This window comes from Ptychodera flava, chromosome 14, assembly GCF_041260155.1.
Source record: "Ptychodera flava strain L36383 chromosome 14, AS_Pfla_20210202, whole genome shotgun sequence".
NCBI classification, from domain to species: Eukaryota; Metazoa; Hemichordata; class Enteropneusta; family Ptychoderidae; genus Ptychodera; species Ptychodera flava.
Genome location: NC_091941.1, coordinates 39,337,869 through 39,357,071, shown reverse-complemented (window position 1 = coordinate 39,357,071; position 19,203 = coordinate 39,337,869). Strand labels below are relative to the sequence as shown.

The 19,203-nt window shown below is 35.7% G+C and overlaps 1 protein-coding gene across 2 annotated transcripts; it reads left to right on the top strand.

The window, feature by feature from the left end:
• Positions 1-1,076: 1,076 nt before the first annotated feature.
• On the top strand, positions 1,077-17,000 carry LOC139150457 (HHIP-like protein 1). Of its 2 annotated transcripts, none has more exons than XM_070722837.1 (8): positions 1,077-2,945; positions 5,457-5,785; positions 6,289-6,418; positions 9,845-9,987; positions 10,466-10,547; positions 11,355-11,440; positions 14,914-15,083; positions 15,266-17,000. In XM_070722837.1, exons 1-7 carry the CDS (start codon positions 1,894-1,896, stop codon positions 15,045-15,047), a joined length of 1,956 nt encoding a protein of 651 aa, XP_070578938.1. In that variant the 5' UTR covers positions 1,077-1,893; the 3' UTR covers positions 15,048-15,083; positions 15,266-17,000. The 2 variants fall into 2 exon arrangements, with proteins under 2 accessions (XP_070578938.1, XP_070578939.1); XM_070722838.1 differs by having other exon boundaries at positions 1,812-2,945; positions 15,006-15,083; positions 15,266-16,999.
• The last annotated feature ends 2,203 nt before the right edge of the window (positions 17,001-19,203 follow it).

Here is a 19,203-nt window from a genome sequence, read left to right as displayed (position 1 = left end):
TATAATAGATCGAGAATGAAATCATACGTTGGCAGCAAGGCATCATAGGCGGATTATGCATACATCATTGTACTTTCTTGTTGATTTGAGAACTGATGTAGATCTAATTTTATAGAAAGTTCATATAACTGCTATAGCCGTATTTTACACCACGACAGTAATATTCATGTGGAAACTTTAAACAGTGACAGTTTTATCAATGCAGATAGTGTAAACTGCAACGATTTTACACCTACCCTACTAATTTCAAAGCTACCGTGACTTATGTTATGTGTTATTCATTTTTCCAGGTCAGTAGTGTCGTAGTTACACCAGTAGCCGACACTTGATATCCTAGTAGGTATTAAATGATGGCAGTTTTTACGGTTTGCTACTTGTCCACCGTCACTTGTCTAGAGTAGAATTCTGTTTTTATTGTCCACAGACATGTATGTAGAATAAAACAATGTCTTATGTTTTACACCTATTGTGTCAAAAAGCTTTAGGGCCCATGGTTATTTATGCGTTTCTTTCAATTTTGTTTTTGTTCAAAATTGTCACAGTTCTGTAGTTCCGTACAATGTAAAATAGCCTTTCAAACTGTCTATTGTAGAACTAGTACCGTTTGTAAAGAGCCACCCCACCCCCCGATTTATTTACTTGAGGCCCCCATTGTGAAAATGAAGACATCTTTATTTTAAAAACCTACAGGAATCACCTTCAGTGACCTGACGGGGACACTTGCCAGATAATTACAAGTCAACATCATGCCCTAAAAAGCTGAAGTTAAGGGTAGTTCCTGTTCCCAAGGCAACCAAAACCTTACCCTAGGGCTATTAATTTCTTGAAATGTTCATCCGTTGTCCCGTAGGACTACATTCACTCATGTCATAGAATAAACCGCAGTTTACAGCAGGGAGTGTTGACTCCAAGCTGGCTAGCACACTTTCTCAAATTTTATTAGTTAGTAATCCGCATAATCGTGTCTCTAAATACTGGTGAAAATTGAACAATAATCGATCATCAGCCACATTTTATGTATGTTAACTCTTTTTTAGCCATTCAGGACGAGAAAAGAAAGAAGAGATGGAATAGGGTGTATCTTTTCGTCCCATCAGTGTTTTTGTTAGGTAGGGGCCTCGAGTAGGTAGGCATACATGTAACTTTGGTTTCCAGTCATTTTGCTGGGGTTTCCCTTGCTACATCAATGTCATCGGATTAGCCTAGAGGAACAGATCTAGAAGAACTTTTAAAAGAGTTCCCACTTCTTTCACCAATGACATGTTCCCCACCTTAGCAAAAACACAGTTCATGTTTATTCGTTGTTTGACTCAGTATGTCCTATATAGAAAGAAAATTAAGCTTAACTAATTTTTGGTACGTACTAGTTTTATTATACAACATTTCGGCTTAAATTACTTTCATGCAGTGTCATTTTGTTGCCTGTCTATTTGCATGAAACTTAAACTACACGAGAGATAATGTTAGAGTATGATATGCATTTGTTCGTCAAATTGTCAGATTCGTATGATTAAATTATTAATTAGCAATGTGGCTAGGGTCAAAGCTGACAACCAAATGTCTTCTTTGGACTACAATTTTTTCGGAAATGGTTGTCCACCTGGATTACATGGCAAAAAGGTTAAGTTCGACCCTTGAGTCACTATGGCTACCTAAACTTGAGAATCGTTTCAACTTCAGTGGATACATAAGAAACACTGTTGCATATACGTGGAGTGGAGTCACCGTCACTGCTCTCTCTCGTCAGCCAGGTGAGGCGCAATGCGTAACGGGCCATAATAAAGGCCTTTTGAGGTCAAAGGTTACAGTGGTTATGTAGTTTCAGAACACTGGGTCACGCAAAGATACACTTGTCTGCCTGCTGCGCTGTGCAAGTCTCTTGAGACTGTGGAAATGGCGCCTTTCTACGTGGTAAGATCGTATTCCCTTGTCGTCGCAACGGTCTTGATTCAAATGACGTGGACACATCCACAATGTTTAGATTATTATCCTCCATTTATTCCGAGCAAAGATCTTAGTTTTTGTTGGGAATATTCTGACTTCGGCTGCTGTACGACATCGAGAGACAGCGAATTGAAAGCAGAGTTTGAAAGAGTTACACAACAGATCAACTCGCTTTCAAACAATTGCAAAAACTACATTAGGGAAATGATGTGTCAAGAGTGTTCGCCGTACGCCTCTCATATTTTTGATGCCGAAACCACGCAGAAGCAGAAGTCTTTACCAGGACTATGTAAAAGTTTTTGTGTAGAATTTGCGCAGCAGTGCGCGCATGTTGTGCGCTCTCTCACCCAGGATGAAGAAGTGATTTCCTCGCTAGACGTATCGGCGGAATATTTCTGTGAAAAGATTGCAATCGGAGACATGGACTATTGCTATCCAGATATACTTTACAATGAAGAATTTAACCGTGAGCTGGTTGTGGCCGACGGTAACTCAGAGGGTTGTCTGTGTGTGGAAGAATTTGCAAACGGACTACGAAACCCGCTGGCCGCCGTTCATGCTGGCGACGGCACCCATCGACTCTTCGTTGCCGAACAAAGGGGAAAAGTTTATGTTTATTTACGCAATGGAACTAAAGTCGTTGAACCGTTTCTCGATCTGGAGGACACTGTTTTGACCAGCTCAAGGCGAGGGGACGAACGCGGGTTCCTGGGAATTGCTTTCCATCCGAAGTACAAAGACAACGGAAGATTTTTCATTTACTACTCTTTCTTGAATGGAAACGTCCATAGGACTAGAATAAGCGAAATGAAAGTATTGAGTACTGATGTCAACAAAGCAGACCCCTCTTATGAACGTGTGCTGTTAGATATATACGAACCGGCAGCAAATCACAATGGAGGACAGATACTGTTTGGAGACGATGGTTTCATGTATCTGTTTGTTGGAGATGGAGGAAGAGGAGGTGACCCGTTCGGTGAAATAGGAAATGGCCAAAATCTGTGAGTCCATGATTGTGATTAGAAATGTTTCAAAATTATTTAATCGAAAGTTTGTTACTGTATTTCCTCAAGGAGAATGAGTGTTTGTAGACGTGAAATAGTTCCTTCACGCTTCATGTGATTAATACTGGCGACCAAACCATGTACAGTGGAATTTGATTGAGTGTCCGGTTTGCCTTGCAGAGCTCGACGAGTCTACATGTTGCTTATCATTAGAAAAGTAAACATTTGCAACAAATTGAGTCTTCGTCTTTGGTTGGTGTTAGATTACAGCGCGCGGCAAACGTTTCCCATACACTGTCTCATCACGATCACTGCAGTCGTTTCAGCATGTCACTGACAACAAGCATAACACTGCACTACATGCACACCATCAGTTTTCTTTTAGGTGTTTACTTTAAATTGGGAACTTTATGAAGAAACAAGTAAATTCTTTAAAAAAAAACTTTCTTCTCCTCTCGATGTCAGCAATCACGACAACAGTTCCTTCAGCATGCAGTCTGTAGCATTGCGAGTGCAGTCTACTCTATCAACAAGTTTGACACGATACAACACTGAATATTGTCAACCAGAAAATGCTAAACACTCCTAAATGAAACTTTAATCCCGCTTTCTCTTTTGTCTCAGCTAAATGAAACTTTCTCAGTTGACACTTCTCTCTGAATTGACACTTCTCTGAGCTACAAAATAGACTTGAAGAAAAGTGTTGATTTTGCACAGGCAAGTGCAATTCAATCAACACGGTACATTTTGTGCCATTGAATAACACACCAAGTGTTTCTGAAATAATTCACCGTATTTTGGCACTTAATTTCCCGGACGGCATCATACACAGCAACGGGTTAGCATTGAGGGGACGATGATATCTCTCTGCCTTCAAAATATTCTTTACCTTGCTGAAAAAATACAATGTTTCACTGTAATAAAACGCCGAGAGTCAGTCCGGTTGATGTTGAGGACTTTCCTCGAGATATAGATCCGACACTCGAAAAATATGCCAGTGAGTTTTGTCTGAGTTATATTTCCCAAATCAAAGTACACAAAGCTGTAGCTGAAAGAAAACTTTGATGATGTGCTATAGCTATAGTGCGGTGTCAAGCTTGTTGTGCATGAGTGGCATGCTGAAACGACTGTCATTATTGTAGACGAGACAGTGACGTTCGCCGCGTGCGCTGTAATCTAACACCAAATACTCAATTTGTTGCAAATGTTTACTTTTCTAATGATAAGGAACATGTAGACTTGTCGAGCTCTGCAAGGCAAAACGGACACTCGATCAAATTCCACTGTAATTACCATCCTATAAAAGCTTGTACAGGTGACACAACTGATACACTGAAGTGCTGCCAATTGCAGGCAGTCCCCATTAGACTCCAGGCCAAGAAAAGTTTTCACCAATCAGGAAAAGTATGCAAATTTACGCAACGAAGGCGCAGAATTAGGACCCCCCCCCCAAAAAAAAAGTATCCAGACGCCTGATCTCACTGACAAAGAAAAAGCAAACACTCTGACTGATTTTGACAATTTTTAAGTTGACTAACAAATTTATAAAAATAAAATTTTTATTCCTACATTTTCACACCCTAGAATATTGGATTCCTGATTACTCACTGAGAATGGATTTTTTTCCACATAAGATTGGCAAGATTGTATGGGAATAAAGTGATTAGGTTTGAAACAAAGTTTGCCCTTGGATGAGACCAGGACACTAACTAAACATTGGTCTGTTTCTTCCCTTGATGCGTTTAGTTCTTGTAGTGTCACTTGTTAAAAGTTTGCTTTTCTTGATATCAAGAATACATTTACAACTTTTGTGTAGTGACAACAATCACAAAATTATGTCATTGCACAATTTTCAAAATTAATTAACTATTGCTGAATTCAAAGAGGTAATTTTCTTTGTGAGGTCCAGGCTTAATGAGCTACTCCCATGCCAACTTGATTTCATGTGACAATTGAACTTTCACTGCCAAGTGAAAACTGCTATTCTTATTTATATGAAAGGCAATGCCAATCAAAATCTGATTACAAAAGATTGCACCATGTCCAAACTTTGTGTACCAGTCTACGTTCAGTTGTACTTGGTGAGAGTTGTACACTGGACTTGAATTTATGGTAGAGAATGTTACAATTATTTCAATGAATTTTTATCTTGTCTGGCTGCAAGCTAGGTGTACAGTTGGCCAGTAATTCAGCCTGGGCAACAACAACAACAACAATTTTTCAAATCAAATTTCATTATAAAAGCTCCAAAAAAGCGACTAATACAAACATCACAAAATTATTACTTGTATTAACAAAACAATAGAATGATACAAATCATGAAAATCCAGTGTTCAATACCACAAAATGAAACAAAATATAACACAGGCACAGAATTATATTTTCTGAACTCTGATGGTAAGAAGCCTACAATGAATCCTAGAAGGATGATTAAGAAATAGAAGTGCAAGATGATACTCTGAAAAGCAACTCTGACACCACTGATTAAAATCTTCCCATTTCTTTCAGAGAAACACTTCTTGGTTCTGTTTTGCGTATAAATGTTGACATCGAAGAGAACAGTCTTCCTTATGGGATTCCACCAGACAATCCATTTATTGATGTTCCCAATGCAAGGAATGAAACCTATGCCTATGGTACACGTAATATGTGGCGCTGTTCAGTAGATCGAGGTGACCCAGAAACTGGAGAAGGGAAGGGTAGAATATTCTGTGGTGACGTTGGTCAGAATCGCTATGAAGAAATTGATATCATAGTCAGAGGTGGTAATTACGGATGGAGAGGAAAAGAAGGCTTCAAATGTTATGACTTTGATATGTGTACAGATGATTATATGGGTATGATATTGACATATTTAGATACAATAAGAAAGTATATTTTGTTCAAAGAAACTTTGAAATAATCCTTTTCATAATCAAGAATAATAATTAGGAAAGTTTATAGAGAAAAGATTTTTCAAAACAACAAACAGCTTTGCCACCTTGATATACTGTAATACCAACACACTCTTACTGTGTTGGGACTGTGTCATTAACAATGACTTGTTAATGACATTTTAATTTATCATCTTCTTTAAGACTTTCAAGATCAGGTACAGGTTAGATTGCAATCAGAACTATTCTCTGTGGGTAGATACTATAGCAGATCAAAGTCATTCAGCTTGGTTTCCTTAAAGTTATACTATTTTTTGGTTTACATTACATGTTGAAACTTTAAAGTCACAAGTATTTTACCACACAAAACAAAATAGGGTTTGTCTTAAACTCTGCATGTAGATTTGTATACTTTCTTGTGCAAACTTTGTTAAATTTGTCAATCAGTAAATTAATGTGACTTACAGGTGATGACATTCTTCCAATCCATGCCTACCCACATTCTGTTGGAAAATCTGTCACCGGAGGTTATGTCTACCGTGGATGTCAGTCACCAAATCTGCAGGGACATTACATTTTTGGTGACTTTGTCAATGGGTAAGTAATTTTCATTTACTTGTTTCACAGAAGAGTGTAACACTATTAATAGCAGTATGATCTAGATAAATGCAAAAATTCCACTTTCCATCAATCAATTTCATATCTTGACACTTACAGTAGTGTTCATTGAAGTTCTTTTAAAGGTCAAGAAAATCAAGGTTAAACCTACCAAGGAAGTAGGGTTAGATTACACATCATAAACTTCCTTTATTGATTTTGTGTATGTGATGTCAGTGTGTCTGTATACATATACATATACTGATATATGTCGTCACCAGATTTTTATTCAGCAACATCCAAAACTTGTCATTTTAGCATTATCACAAACGCCATCACATCACATGGCACACTTGGTGCAGTCTCCCTGACCAACTGGTGTGTGTGACCCCCTAGTTTCCTGTTTAGCATTTCACTAAATTCAAATCATGTAGACCAATCATGCATAGCAATACAACTAGGTCTGTCTTGTTGAGTTCAACAATGCAGAGATTGCCATTTCCAGGCCTGTATGTAAGCCATTATTGCAGTTTAAAATGAAATTTAATTCTTTTCTTTAATCATCAGTCTAATCTGTGAGGAAAAAAATAGTATTAGGCTTAGCTTGCCACACATATACTTACAGTGTTTAAAGTGTAGAATACCATTTTCACTCATACCTTGAGCATATGGGGTCACAAGCCTCATGGACATTGCCTTTTTGAACTATAAAGAGAAGCACTGAGGGGTTTTGTGACTAGCTATTGGCCATTTACAACTGTGTGATGGCACCCACGAATCACATGAGTTACAGGTTATTCTGCCAATTAAGGGATGCTCTAGAAGAGGATATCTGGGGAGGGTACTCCTTACATGGAGAGACATCACTTGGCTAGAATAGATACGCAACCTACCATGGTAAAATCAAAAGTAACTATTAATGAATGGTTGTTGTGTTCAAGCTTGATTGAACTTCATAAATGATAAGAAAGAGACTGGTACATGTACCCTGCATATGTCAGTCTTGCTGGCTAAGCAATGATTGACTAGACTAAAAAACAATAAAAAGTGAAGTTTGTGGTGTTAATTATTAGTTCAGATCACTTTATAGTGTTTTTATTTCTATATATATATATATATGCAATCACAAAGTCCATTTATGTATCAAAATAGGGGAATGTATGCAATTTATATAACAATAGCTAGCTAGCATGGTCAGACCACTCAATTTGAGATAGGAGAAATGTATGTAATTTTGCATGGCAAAGAGTTCTCAAAAATGTTTCTAGGAGGGCACAAAAAATGTATTTATATAAGCTTTGGCTTCTACAAGGAATATTATGATAATCCATACAAATTGGTCCCCTTGGCTAAGCTGTAATTTGTGTCCTAAACAAAACAACATACTGACATAACTTTACTTCACCCGTGGGTCTCCAAGAGGTTGCCTGATATATGGTTCAGCCATCACAGACTATCACTGTATGGGTCTGCATCGTTAAGACAATGCAATCTGGTATTTGTAGAATGCTGAAAATTGTCTTCTGTACCATCATCAATGATCATGTAACTAATTCTATTTTTTAGCTCACATTTGGTATACCAATATGAGGTAATCGTATAAGCTGAATCAATTCATTTGCATGCCATTTGCATGTATTTATGTATGTATGTATGTATGTATGTCCATCCAGGTCAAAAACAGCTAAACGGCAGCACCTACTGTCTTAGTATTTGGTGTACAGGTGCATCTAGTGGTGGAGATGTGAATTTGTTCAAATGAACATGTCAGTGCCAAAAATATGCAAATGAGGGGAAAAAAGGAAAAACCCTGCAAATTGCTAAAACTCTGTAACTGTTGGTCAGATTGGGTTGTAACTTGGTGTGCAGGTTCCTTTAGGCATTCTAAAGTAGGTGTTGAAAATTTGGGATGAAATTTGCATGGGTAATTTTTTCAGTTTTTAGTCAAAAAATGTTTTTCTCTGAAACCACTTATCTGATTGCTTTGAAAGTTGGTATACGTGTTCCTCAGGATGACCTCAGTCAAGTGTATACAAATTGAATTGAAATTTTCATATTTGTAATTATGGGGCAATTTTCCAAATTTTGGTCAAAAATTTATTTATTGAAAAATTACTAATCTGATATCTTTGATATTTGGTATACAGGTTCCTAAGGTTGATCAAAATCAGTTTAATGAATATCGTGAAAACATCTTGAATTTTGCATTTTTGCTGGTTTTATTTTTGGTTATTTTTCTCATTTTAAGTAAAATTACTTCTTCTCTGAAATCACTATCCCAATTGCTCTCAAATTTGGATTGGATGTTTGCAAGGGTGTTACCCTTCTAATTGTTGAAATTACGACAAAATTGGAAATATTACTATTTTTGGGCAATTTTTGTCATTTTTGGTCAAAAAATCTTAAAAAATATATTCTTTTAAAGCCCCTGGACAGACAGCTTTTATATTTGGTGTACAGATGTCCAGAGATGACAATAGTTAGATATGTGGAAATTGTCCTGAAATATACAAATTTGTATTTTTAAGACAATTTTGTCATTTTTGGTCAAGAAATTTTGTTCTCGAAATTACTTGTCTGATAACCTTGTAATTTGGTACAAAAGTCCCGAGGGATGTTATAAGATACATTTTCTGCTCAAAGTGTTGGGAAACCCCCAAATTTTTATATTTTAGGTAATTTTCTTTTGTTACCTTAAATGACCTACACCAACCCAGGATATATTGTGAGAGAGTCTGAAGGCTGTGAACATAATTTTGTCATAATTAATATCAATTTGTAGTAAAATTTGATCCAGAAAACAAAGCTGAGGTAAATGTTTTCATTGCGAACCAATTTTTGCAACTTTTGCATGTAAGACACACAAGAACTGATGAGAAATTAGGATCCAGGATAATTCCAGATGTCGTAATCCCCCTCACAGTGGAAGGCATTTCACTATCTGTAACTGATTTAAGTGCTGTTTACATTCGAATGATAGCACTCATAGCATTAATTAAAACATCCCCAAAGTTGTGACATTTCCTGCCAGCTGGTCTTATGTAAACATGGTCAACCAAGGGGTGGAACATTTGATATTCCGGAGGTGGTAGGGGATAGAAGATTGATGAGGTAGCGTTACATTTTACCAGATCGCTTGTAAATTTTTTCCCACTCTTTATTTTTTCCCCACTCTCCCACCTTTTCTTTTTGTCAAGCTTCTCTGGCAATTTGTTTGTTGGCATTTGCTTATGTATGTAGGATCTGCTTGTCCCATTGCTATAGAAGTTGATATGCATGTTCCTAAAGATGACCTCCAGTACCTAAGTTGCAGACTTTATTTGCTTTTGTCATTCTTGTTTTTCTGGTTTAAATATTTCTTGAATTTACCAATTCAAACCGAATGTGAGCACACTGTCCTTGACGGTATTTTTTGTTTTCTTTCAGGCGGCTGTTCAAACTGACTGAAAACGCTCAGAGTGGTAGATGGGAGAGTCATAATGTGTGTATGGGTGATGAGAGTATCTGTAATAACGGATTAATAGGATCATATCCAACTAAAATACTCTCATTCGGTGAAGATGAAGCAGGTAGGGTCAAGGTATTCCAAAGTTGACATTATGGACTGTAGTATGGTTGATAATGTCATACCTAAATTACTTGATCTGGAAATTATCAGTCAAGATTCCATTTACAAACATGTATATTCATCATAGATGCACCTCTACATACCAATCACGTGAAGTTTCTCACAGAGCTGTAAATTAGATAAATTGAAACTTGTTAAGCATATAGATGATATTATCTGAATGTTTAATCAGGCAAATAGACATAGGCAAACGTTTTTCTTGAGGGTCTATGATTAATGGCAGCAAACAAAACCACACAGCAGTTTGTCAAATGGAAATTAACATACAGCTTGCTTCAACATTGTGAAGACATCAAATGATGTAACATCACACAACAAATGCTGAAACGGTAATCAGTTGGTCATACTGAAATTAAAGAGTAAAAAATATTTTAAATGGTCTCTTTTGTGAAATATACACTGTCACTAATCCATTTCAGGTGAAGTATACATATTGTCAACAGACTATGAAAGTAATACACATTATGGTGGTAAAGTAATGAAAATTGTGGACCCATCAAGGTAAGCAGCTAAGATTGTATCATGATAACAATTTGTAAGTTTAGTGTTGTTACTGAAAATATACTGTCGCCAAGGATGTTCTGACTTGGAAAGGATGTCTTGCAACATTCTACCAGTGGTATTATTTTGCATCACAGAGATAATTTCAATGTAAAATAATCACATTCAATCATAGATCATAAAACAGGTCTATGATTCAAGGAAGGAATGAGAATATTTGTTTATCAAAAGCTATATATATGGGATAGAGATTTTGTTGTTCAAAATTTATTTTATGGGGTAGAATATTTGTTTATCAAAAGCTATATTATGAGATCTTAAGTGGAGTAAACACATAACCACAGTGTCTGCACAAACTGTTTTTAACATGAGATACATCATCTTGATAGGTTCAGAGTACGATTCATTTTAAGGGAATGAGTCAATGGACCATAAATACATGTCTTTCATATTAGACCAGTCACAATATATATTGAACTTCAAAGGTGACTAACTACATGAGAAAAACTTTAATTCATTGTGTTATTCATGGATTATTGTGTTGCTTCATTCCTTATGCCGTGGATTTTTGTGTCGTGTCATTCCTTATAGTACCATGGATATTATTATCATAATTAGTCAAGATCTTTGCAGTGTGTGTATGCTGTTTATGTTCAACAATCAATCATGCACTGTAACAGTAAAGACGCTTAGCCTTTGTTCAAAGCAAATTGATGTTTAAGCAAGCTGAAAAGCTCAATTGATGATAACAAACTTCTTACAAATCATAAAAGTTCAAATTATGACTGTTGTCTAATTTACAAACAGGCGGGGTGATCCAGAGAAATGTGTCGTAGACCCTAAGGATGTTGAAGTTCATGGTCCAGTTGCTGATCTTGTTCCAATTGGCAAAGGTTTGTGAAAAGGACTCACTGAAGAATAATATTTTTACTACAGAAACCTAAACTGTATCTGTATTCTTGGCTAATCTGTCTTTTAACAGTTGGGGAAATTCTCTGAATGCCAACAACAACACTGCTACATAAAGCTCATGCAAGCACAGATACAAAACCTTTCCAAACCATTGAAAACACAATTTCTTTTCTCTATAGGCTAACAGCTCATTAATATCCCCTGTAGCTTTTTCTCAGGTTAAGGTAGAACACGCCTCGGGGACAGATATTTGTCTCTCAAACTTTTACAATTCTTTTCTGATCTACCACTTGTGGGAGTTCATTTTAACCCTTTTCCTGCCAGACAGTAATAACTGTATCACTTCCCAATCAGCCAAGTCAGTAAAAAGCGGTATTGAGCCAAAACATGATGTATTTTCACCCACTTGGCTTGGTATGTTATAGCATCTTTAGTCCAAAAAAAATCAACTTTACAGTATTATGTTTTCAACAGCCTTCAAATGTACAGTATTATGTTAACATACATCATATGGAATATGTTGTGTTTCATTAATTTTAACCATGTTGACCTAGTGGGGAAATACGCACTTGGCAGGAAAAGGGTTAAAGCTCTTGGTGTAAGAAAACTTTTTATCAGCTTACTTTTTCAGAATTTGAAAATGTTATTTTTCTCAGTACAGTTAACACAGGGATGGCAGCCATTTTGAATTTTAAATATTGATAAATCTTGGGTTTGCACGGTGACCCCTGATTTTTATTCTTAATTTTGAAAGAGAATGGTTGAAAGATTCCTTTAGTAAAGTTTGAGCAAAAGTTTAAATCTTTCACTTTTTAGGCGCATATTACCTTAACAGCTCAATAGATTCAACTGTAATTCCACTGAAACTTTTCTCTAACATTGGTTAAATTTAGCTTATTAAATGTAAGTGCACGGTTAAGAATACCAATCATAAATGGCAATGAAATTGTTTTAATGGTTGGTTGTTGATTGACTTTATCACATTTTCTCCATCACTATAGTTTAGACTTGATCAGTCTTTCTATCACTAATCTACTTGTTTTTTTGACTCGTTAATACCGTAAACAAACAATTCATAATTCTTTTCTTCGTCATATAATTTTGTAAATGTCTATTAGAAGAAATCAAAATATATTAGAAAAATCTGCCCCGAAAAAAGACCTGTGTGTGGATGAATGGTACTTGATTACAATGTATCTGGTTTTCAACTTCTAAACTATTGCATAGGTATTGACAATTTGGCATGTACCAATAAATGGGATCCCTGCATTTATATATAGAAAAAAGTAACCATATTTGCCATATTACAAGTGTATTCACTTTGGTCCTTATTGTCAAGATATTACATAACTTTTAATTTATTATATTGTAAAGCCCTTGACATTGAAATGTTGTGTCAGTTCCGAATGTTTGATGTCTAGTTCTAGAATGATACAGAAGACGTTAGGTACAGACAGATTTCACATGCTTACATTTTAAATCAACATTTCCCATCATTGTGTTGACCATGATTGGTCCAAATTATTTAATATCAACAGTCTTTAGCTACTATATACTATAGTCTATAGAAGCTATTGGGATGGGTATCCGTCTGGTGTCCGTTGTCAGTCTGTATGTATGTATGTATGTATGTTTGTCCGTTTGTGTCCATCCACTCAAATATCTTGAGAACCGCAATACTTACAGATTTGATATTTGTAGTGTGGATGCAAAATATGATTGTGAGAAACCATCTTTTTTTATTTTTTGATATTGTTGAAAGTATGCAAATTAGTGCAAAAAAGGCGTTTTTGGTAAAAAATCTTCTTCATAACCCTTGGTCAGACAGCTTTGATATTTGGTATACAGGTCCCTAGGGATGACTTAATTTAGGTTTGTTCAAATTGTGATGGAATATGCAAATTTGTATTTTTAAGGATTTTTTTTGTCATTTTTGGTCAAAAATGTATTTCATCAAAACCGCTTGTCTGACAGCTTTGGTATTTAGTATATAGGAATTATAGGAATTATCAAAATATAAATTGAAATTATAATGACATCTGCAATTTTGTATTTTTGGCACAATTTTTGCCATTTTTGGTCAAAAATTTGTTTCTCAAAAACTACTGATCTGATTGCTTTCATATTTGGTTTACATGTCCCTAGGATGACCTTAGTGAGATAGTTTCATACAGTCAGGAAATACTTAATTTTGTATTCATGTCTATAGTAGCTTCAGGGACTTTGGCCCTATGTTTTCAGTCTTGGCATTTAAAATGTTCTTAGGAATTTTGACATTCAAAACAGTAATGATGCCTCATATGTGTCGCAATTTGTTTAATTAATTATCCCACAAATTTAGCTTTGAACCACCATTATTAAATTTTTTATGCCACAGTTTTCAAATCTTCAAAGCCAAGTGGCCTTTATTTCTTGCAAAATGTATATTCAAAATCTATATTATGGTGTGGTGTGGTATGATCTTGAATCTATCCAAAAAGAGAGAAAAGAATGTCTGTGTCTGACAGATTTGATGGTATCACATTTAGACTGTATCACCTGTATATTGTGTTGTAGACCTATAGAACTATACAGGCCACTGTCAAGTAGTGACAAACAGTAATATAAAAATGTCAGTATCTGAATAGCTCTGTTGCCCTGTTGATTAAACCACGGTCCCTGTTTACCCCAATTCACTGTAAATAGACAATCACCATAAATATAAATTTGGACCAAACCACTGCAGTGAAAGGGTTAAGACTACATTAAAAATATTCTGTAAATCTGAAGAAAACAATTCCTGAGGAGTACAGTATATGCCAGCATGTTACAAAGTGGACTGCTGGAGAGAATTCAAATCATCTGCCCACATCTGTATCATAGCTCAGCTGTGACAGTGGCTGCTTATGTGTACCTTTGTGTTTCATTTCAGTGTCCTTGAACACAGGTCCACAATGGCTATTTAACACAAAAAGTTTTGCTCAAAGCATGGTCATGTAATTGTTGTTTTCAGACCAGAGGTGGAGAAACTGACCTGTTTTTTACATCAGAATGGCAGAATTATCCCCTATTTGTACAATTGGCAATTGCAGATATTAAACTAGATATCATTTATGTACATCTCTCCCAATTCTCTCCTTTTCATCATTCATTTTCCAATCATTTTAATGATGACAGTTTTACCAGAAACTATGATATTATCTTCATCTAACTTGATTAGCAGGCTACCATATACCAGGAGAGACAGTTAGAGTTGCCACTGCCTGAAATTTTGTCCACATGCCAAGATTATCAACCAGCTATTGACAACGTGAATACGAATTAACCAAAAAAGCCTGAAAAAATAACTAAAATTCATGCAGCAACCTTATTACAAATAATCTGGTAAGATATTACCTAGCCCAATGTAACATGTATCAATAAAGTCCAATTCTTTAACATTCACTCATGCTGTCTTTCTTCTTCTCATTCCTAGGTGGTAACATAAAAATATCTACTTCGCTTACATGTATCAGCGTGTGTGTCATAGTGTCTGTTGTATTCATCTGGCTACCCTCCCCTGCACAGGGAAGGTTCCTTGTCGTTCCAGGTGTCCAAAGTATAAAATGAAATCCATCTTTCAAGCCTTCTGTCAAGCAGATTATGGTAAGTAGGAGTTTGGAAATGGTCAGAAAGTCATTCCATCATCAATACACCAATGGACATGAATTGTGTTCAAGTTCTGTTCAATTACCTGTATTCATTGAGAATAGGCAAATGAAAATATTACCAATTGAATCCATTTGTTAATGTTTCAGTAATAGTGGCATACTTTATCTCAATTACAGTATTCAAGATAAAAGCCACGTTTAGAAGATGGTATGCTCATGAGAGATTTGTGATGACTAAGGCAGAAGCTGTTTATCGTCTTCATCCAGGAATCACAAAATTTGATAAAACAGTTCTTTTACGTATACAAGACAAGGCTACACACTGCAACTGTCCAAGGATCAGGGTTGGAAATACCTACATTATACTAGGAAAGTATGACTTCAAACGGAAAACCTACCCAGTGACTGAAGACACTATAGTAAGGAAATGGAATTCTAGAATGACTGTTGCAGCAAGGTCTCAGAGTGCAAAATGTAGAACAGGTCCTCATTCAGCTAATGGTGTATCCTACTTTAACTACTCAAGTGAAATTGAAGAATCAATTGTGACTGTAAATGAATTTCCTTGATTGGAATGACATTCTCTCAGATTTGTGTAGGACCAAAATGAATTGAAAAATGACAGTCAGTTTTAAATGGCTCAAGTTCATAAAGGTAAAACTGAAATTTTTAATTACAATGTATTTTTGTAATGGTGTCGGGGAATCATTGGTGACACGTAGATTCTATATTCGATAGAAAATTTCTCTAATAATTTGAAACATTTTCATGTAATTTTCCATTTAATAAATGCATCAAATACAAAAGGTTTTATAAAATCAGGATAAATCGCTTAAAGAACATCAGGGAAGATTTATAATAATTTTATTGTCTGAGATACATGTAGTTATCAGAAATTTGTTGTTAATCAGTCAATGCATTGGATGGAGTTGATAATGTATATCAACATTTACACAAAGTATCAAACTAATTGAGACATTCTTACAAGATATTAATGCTATGTTGTACTTCATCTACTGATGATTGTACATATTTACATTTTGTGGTAGACAAGTATTTTTATCTTTTTCTGTTATGTCACATAAAGTTGCCTGCTAGTTTATTTTAAAATTTTGGCCTTCAGGAATATCAATAAAAGGTGAAGAGGTTATATTTTTTCAAATTTGTCAGTGGGAACATTGGAATATATCTTCTATGCATATTTATATATATACATAATAGCTGAGATTTTATTGATTTACATTAAGAAACAAATACTTTAACAATTTTTACAAAAGACTAATCAATTCACGTACAATTCATGGGTAAACTCTTGAACAGATGAGATTATTTAGATTTTTAAGTTCACAAGTTACAGAGTATGTTCACATTACTTCAAATGTTTGAGAAGTACGACAACTCTGGTTTTCATTTGACAACTTGAAGTAATCTTGACCAGCCCCACTTCATTTTTACATGATCATAATTGAGTAATCTTCCTTTTCTAATCACTGATTAAATAAGATTCCTTCCCAAAGTAGTAAATACTTGGTTCCAAAACTGATTGGGTGCAACACATCTATCAACTCGCTTTGTCCTAGTGACCAAGTGTGTAGACAATCATTCCAGATGACCAATATTTGGATACATTTTGCAAAATCGTTTTAATTGTGGGATAAATCATGTTAGAACATTTACAGTGCAAGACAAGACAAGACGTGTCATTATTTATGTATGGTAACGCTGTTTTTGTTTCGTACATACCGTACACATTCTTTGATTTATTTATCCTTTACAAATAGATCTTTACAAATAGATCTTTTCTTTGCTTGTATGTGCATATTTATATGTATATATTTCTTGCAACATTACAGCACATTCCTATACTATTTTCATTAGTCAATCAAATAAAGATGATGATGATTTAGTTGGAAATGTTTGTAATAGTTTGATATGTTAACTATTCCTCATTGGATTCCCCACAAGACATAGTTCAGGGCATAGTCCAATGTTTTGTGTTAGTAGGCTGTTTGTGTATGTCTGTCCATTCAATTCCTTGCTTCAAAACTAAACACTGTGGAACAATGTTGTGTTTGGTACATACGCAAATCATTTTGTTATAGAGATGATGTAATTTCGCTACCATTTTGCTATGAAAATTTTTGTCCAGATATTAGCCCAACTGATTGCATTTAGACTTTGTGGAACTGATATCATTCAAATTTGGCATAAGGAAATGTGTTTACCTAGGCACATTTGTATTGGGTTTGTTACCAGTGGTAGACAGTGTATTACAGATAGCTTTTGCTGCTTTGTATGGTGAACCAACGTACTCTTTCAATGTAATGGGATAGCTCTGCCTTAAATAAGGGGGATGAAGATGAAAGCCAAGCTGTGCAGGGACCTTGGTAGAGCCAAAGAAGAGAACATCAATCATATCAAAATTGTTGGTTTCAGGAATCATCACTATAAGAAGGGCAAGTGACATTAACAAATTTTCAAAAGAAACTTTGTTGTAACTTCTACACAGTTCATTTCTTTGTCTGACACATAGCCGTAGACTCAAACCTTTAATGATCGATTTCTGCCAAATTGAACCCTTGATGTGTCAGTGACATAATTTCCATATTGTAACTATATGTGAATTGAGAGATTACATCACATCAAACCAAATAGACCTTGTGGAAGTCAATATCAACACCAAAGTCATTCAATAATTAGTATCCTCCTCGACTAACTTGATCCAAATTGGAGCAGAAGACCCCCAGCCACTCCACTCTTTGTGATTCAACATTGCAGTTCTCAAGTGTAACCCCTTCATAAAGACAATTAAGGTTGTGATAAATGAAATTGTAAAAGTGTGTTTGCTTGGAGTTCAACAGTAACATCAGTGAATTGGAATCTGTCAATTAAATGGTGTTGTATTCAAATTGGATTGTTATGGTAGTACCCTGGTGAAAACTGCCAGTCATGTTACCATGGTGATCCATTCCTCTTGGTGTATCAAAGCAATCATGTTTTCTACCTTAACAGCAAAGTGTGATGTTGTGAAGTTACAATATTTCTACTGTTCAAAGAAAAAATAAATAGTATTCATTTGATCATCAATTCCAATCTGATATGCCAATACGTAACAAGTTCCATGTTATACCTATGTGATGTTACCTCGCAGGGGCCAGTCCAGTACGCTTGTGACTACTCGACTGGTTTCTGTCTGGTTTCTCAGACAACAAAAGCAGGTCAAAATTAAATGAATATCTTGAAACCAAGTCCTATCTCCATTCTCTGGATCAACTGAGAATCATTTTGATATGAAATAAGTTTATTGAGATCACCTGTAATATTTCTACATCTGTGCAGGGTCTGTACAATTTGTAGACTAGTATCGGTAGTATTCTATTTCGAATCTTGAAAATATCAGCCTGTCGCAGGATGTGTGCTTTGACAGCTGTAATAGGATACATTGTTTCATTGTCCTGAGAAATATGCTGCACACTGTGTCTTTTGTACAGGGTGATGTAGATTTGGCTTCCCTCAGAGTCAGGCTAAAGTTCCTGTCACAAGGTCAACCTTGAACAGTTAGGCTATTTTGATGGAGTAACCTAACACTTAACCTTATTTGGGATAATTGCTTAGTGGTGACAGAACCTAGCTCTATCTTGGAAGTAAAGCCATGCTCAAAGAATTCGCGGCCTGAAACTCCGTAAGTTGGGTTTTTGATGATTTTTTCTGTAAAGAAAACTGTATTGCATCAATTACTTGTAGTTTTTGATGGCAAAGGGAGGGACAGGGTGTGTGGGTGATGACAGGGTATAAAATGCTAGTGGACAACATAGGCTAATATCTACCTCACAGTCACACACATGCGAATTCCATCCCAGTCTTTCTTCAAGTCGCTGTGAGAGCTAGAGTCAAGTTGGACACATTGTTTGAACTAAATCACCAGAAACTACTTACAATAGGTGCATTGCCAGGTAAGACTAACGCTCTGCCAGCTGTCAAGGACCAACATACAAGAATGAAAAAGAAGAATGGAAAATTTTGAATTCATGCAGAGTCAATGTAATATTGCTCCTCAGCCTCACAGTGTTTGGCAAAAGAAGCAAGTTTTAGCAGAACACATTAATGGTATTTTA